Source organism: Phytophthora parasitica (assembly GCF_000247585.1).
Source record: "Phytophthora parasitica INRA-310 unplaced genomic scaffold supercont2.63, whole genome shotgun sequence".
NCBI classification, from domain to species: Eukaryota; Oomycota; class Peronosporomycetes; order Peronosporales; family Peronosporaceae; genus Phytophthora; species Phytophthora nicotianae.
In genome coordinates this window covers 16,387-17,776 of record NW_008649049.1, presented here as the reverse complement: position 1 = coordinate 17,776, position 1,390 = coordinate 16,387, and the positions used below count along the sequence as shown (strand labels likewise).

The 1,390-nt window shown below is 51.1% G+C and overlaps 1 protein-coding gene across 1 annotated transcript; it reads left to right on the top strand.

Moving 5' to 3' along the window:
* Nucleotides 1-40: 40 nt before the first annotated feature.
* On the top strand, nucleotides 41-1,268 carry PPTG_24015 (hypothetical protein; the record flags this gene model as incomplete). The annotated part of the gene is made up of 4 exons (XM_008914699.1): nucleotides 41-331; nucleotides 413-490; nucleotides 557-1,135; nucleotides 1,212-1,268. The coding sequence occupies 4 exons, from the start codon at nucleotides 41-43 to the stop codon at nucleotides 1,266-1,268; spliced, it is 1,005 nt and encodes a 334-aa protein (XP_008912947.1).
* Between the last annotated feature and the right edge of the window lie 122 nt (nucleotides 1,269-1,390).

Sequence of the window (1,390 nt, the reverse complement as noted above, 5' to 3'; positions counted from 1 at the left end):
AACACTCTTCTAAAGCCCCTTACCTCCAGCAACGCCCATCATGAAGTTTTCAAACAAGGATCTCTATTCTTTGCTCTTCACTGAGCTCGCACCTAAACAGGCCCGCTGCAACACCTGTCAAAAGGTATACAAGAGCGGTAATAGCTGCACTAATCAAGTCCACCACCTCCTGAAGCGTCATCCTGACTACCAAGAGCTAGCTGTGGCTGCCTACCGCAAGAGCAACCGCTTTGGGCTCATACTGTCAGACCAGCGGACTAGTGACGTGTTCCGCTGGATTGAGTGGTGCGTCATGAACCACATGCCCGTGAATTTCGGTGAGCGTCCTCTCGTTCGTAAGAACGCTAAGAGGAGACGATTTCGACTGTAACGCTGCAGAAGTACATTGATCTTCTCTATACCTACGTCTCAGACGACATTGCTCTCAAGCTTCCTGAGAAGTTTGGGGTGGTGGTCTAGTGGTGGTTACCACTTCATCGCCATCATGGCGGTTTTTGATGACCCAACGGTCTCGCAACCAAAGGAGCGGAATCCTAACTACGACGAGAGCATTTAGTGCCTTACACACCGCTTCGTGTTACTGGCTTTCTGTCCCCTTGGAGACGAAGAAGGTTTAAGAGCTCAGAGTCTGTTTGACCTCATAGCGGACACGCTGTCCACCTTCAACAGACCATGGGAATCGGTCCTCTTCATGATTGGCGATAATTGTTCGGTGAACCAGGAGATTGGTCGAAAATTGGGTGCACTACCTCTTATTGGTTGTACAAGTCTCCGTTTTCAGCTGGCTGTGAACGACGTTTTGGCCAATGAAGAGACGCTATTGGCCAAATTTCATGCACTGATGATACATTTGAGCACTATCACGTGTCGAGCTGCGTTAAGAAAGGTTACGCCGCTGACGCCTGCCGTGCGCAACGCGACGCATTGGTCAATCCTGTTCAGTACGGTAGAGCGCTACACTAAGCTACATCCCGCACTGCAATCAATGGACCATGTGACAATCTCTAAGTATGGTATCGCTCGCTTCATGCTATCGGAGAGTGAGACTGCCCAAGCTACAGAGCTGCTGTCGACGCTGTTCGACTCCCACGAAGTCACGAAGGCTTTGCAGGACCCCACATTGACGTTAATAGGGGTACGGCGCGTTTTTGACTGGGTCTCGCGCCAATACCCGGCAATGAAGGGAAGGTTGGCGCCTGATTCTGCGGTAGTTAACTATCCAGCGTTGGAGACTGGCATCACCAAGACCATTACTGGGGGCTGTCTGACTACGCGCGAGCAAGAGAACTGCAAAGTTTTAAGGCCTCACATGCTGCGCCACGAACTGAAGAGACGACACGCTAGTTTTTGGGGTCCGTCTTTCAGAAAGCGACCCAGCGCGTACTATGTA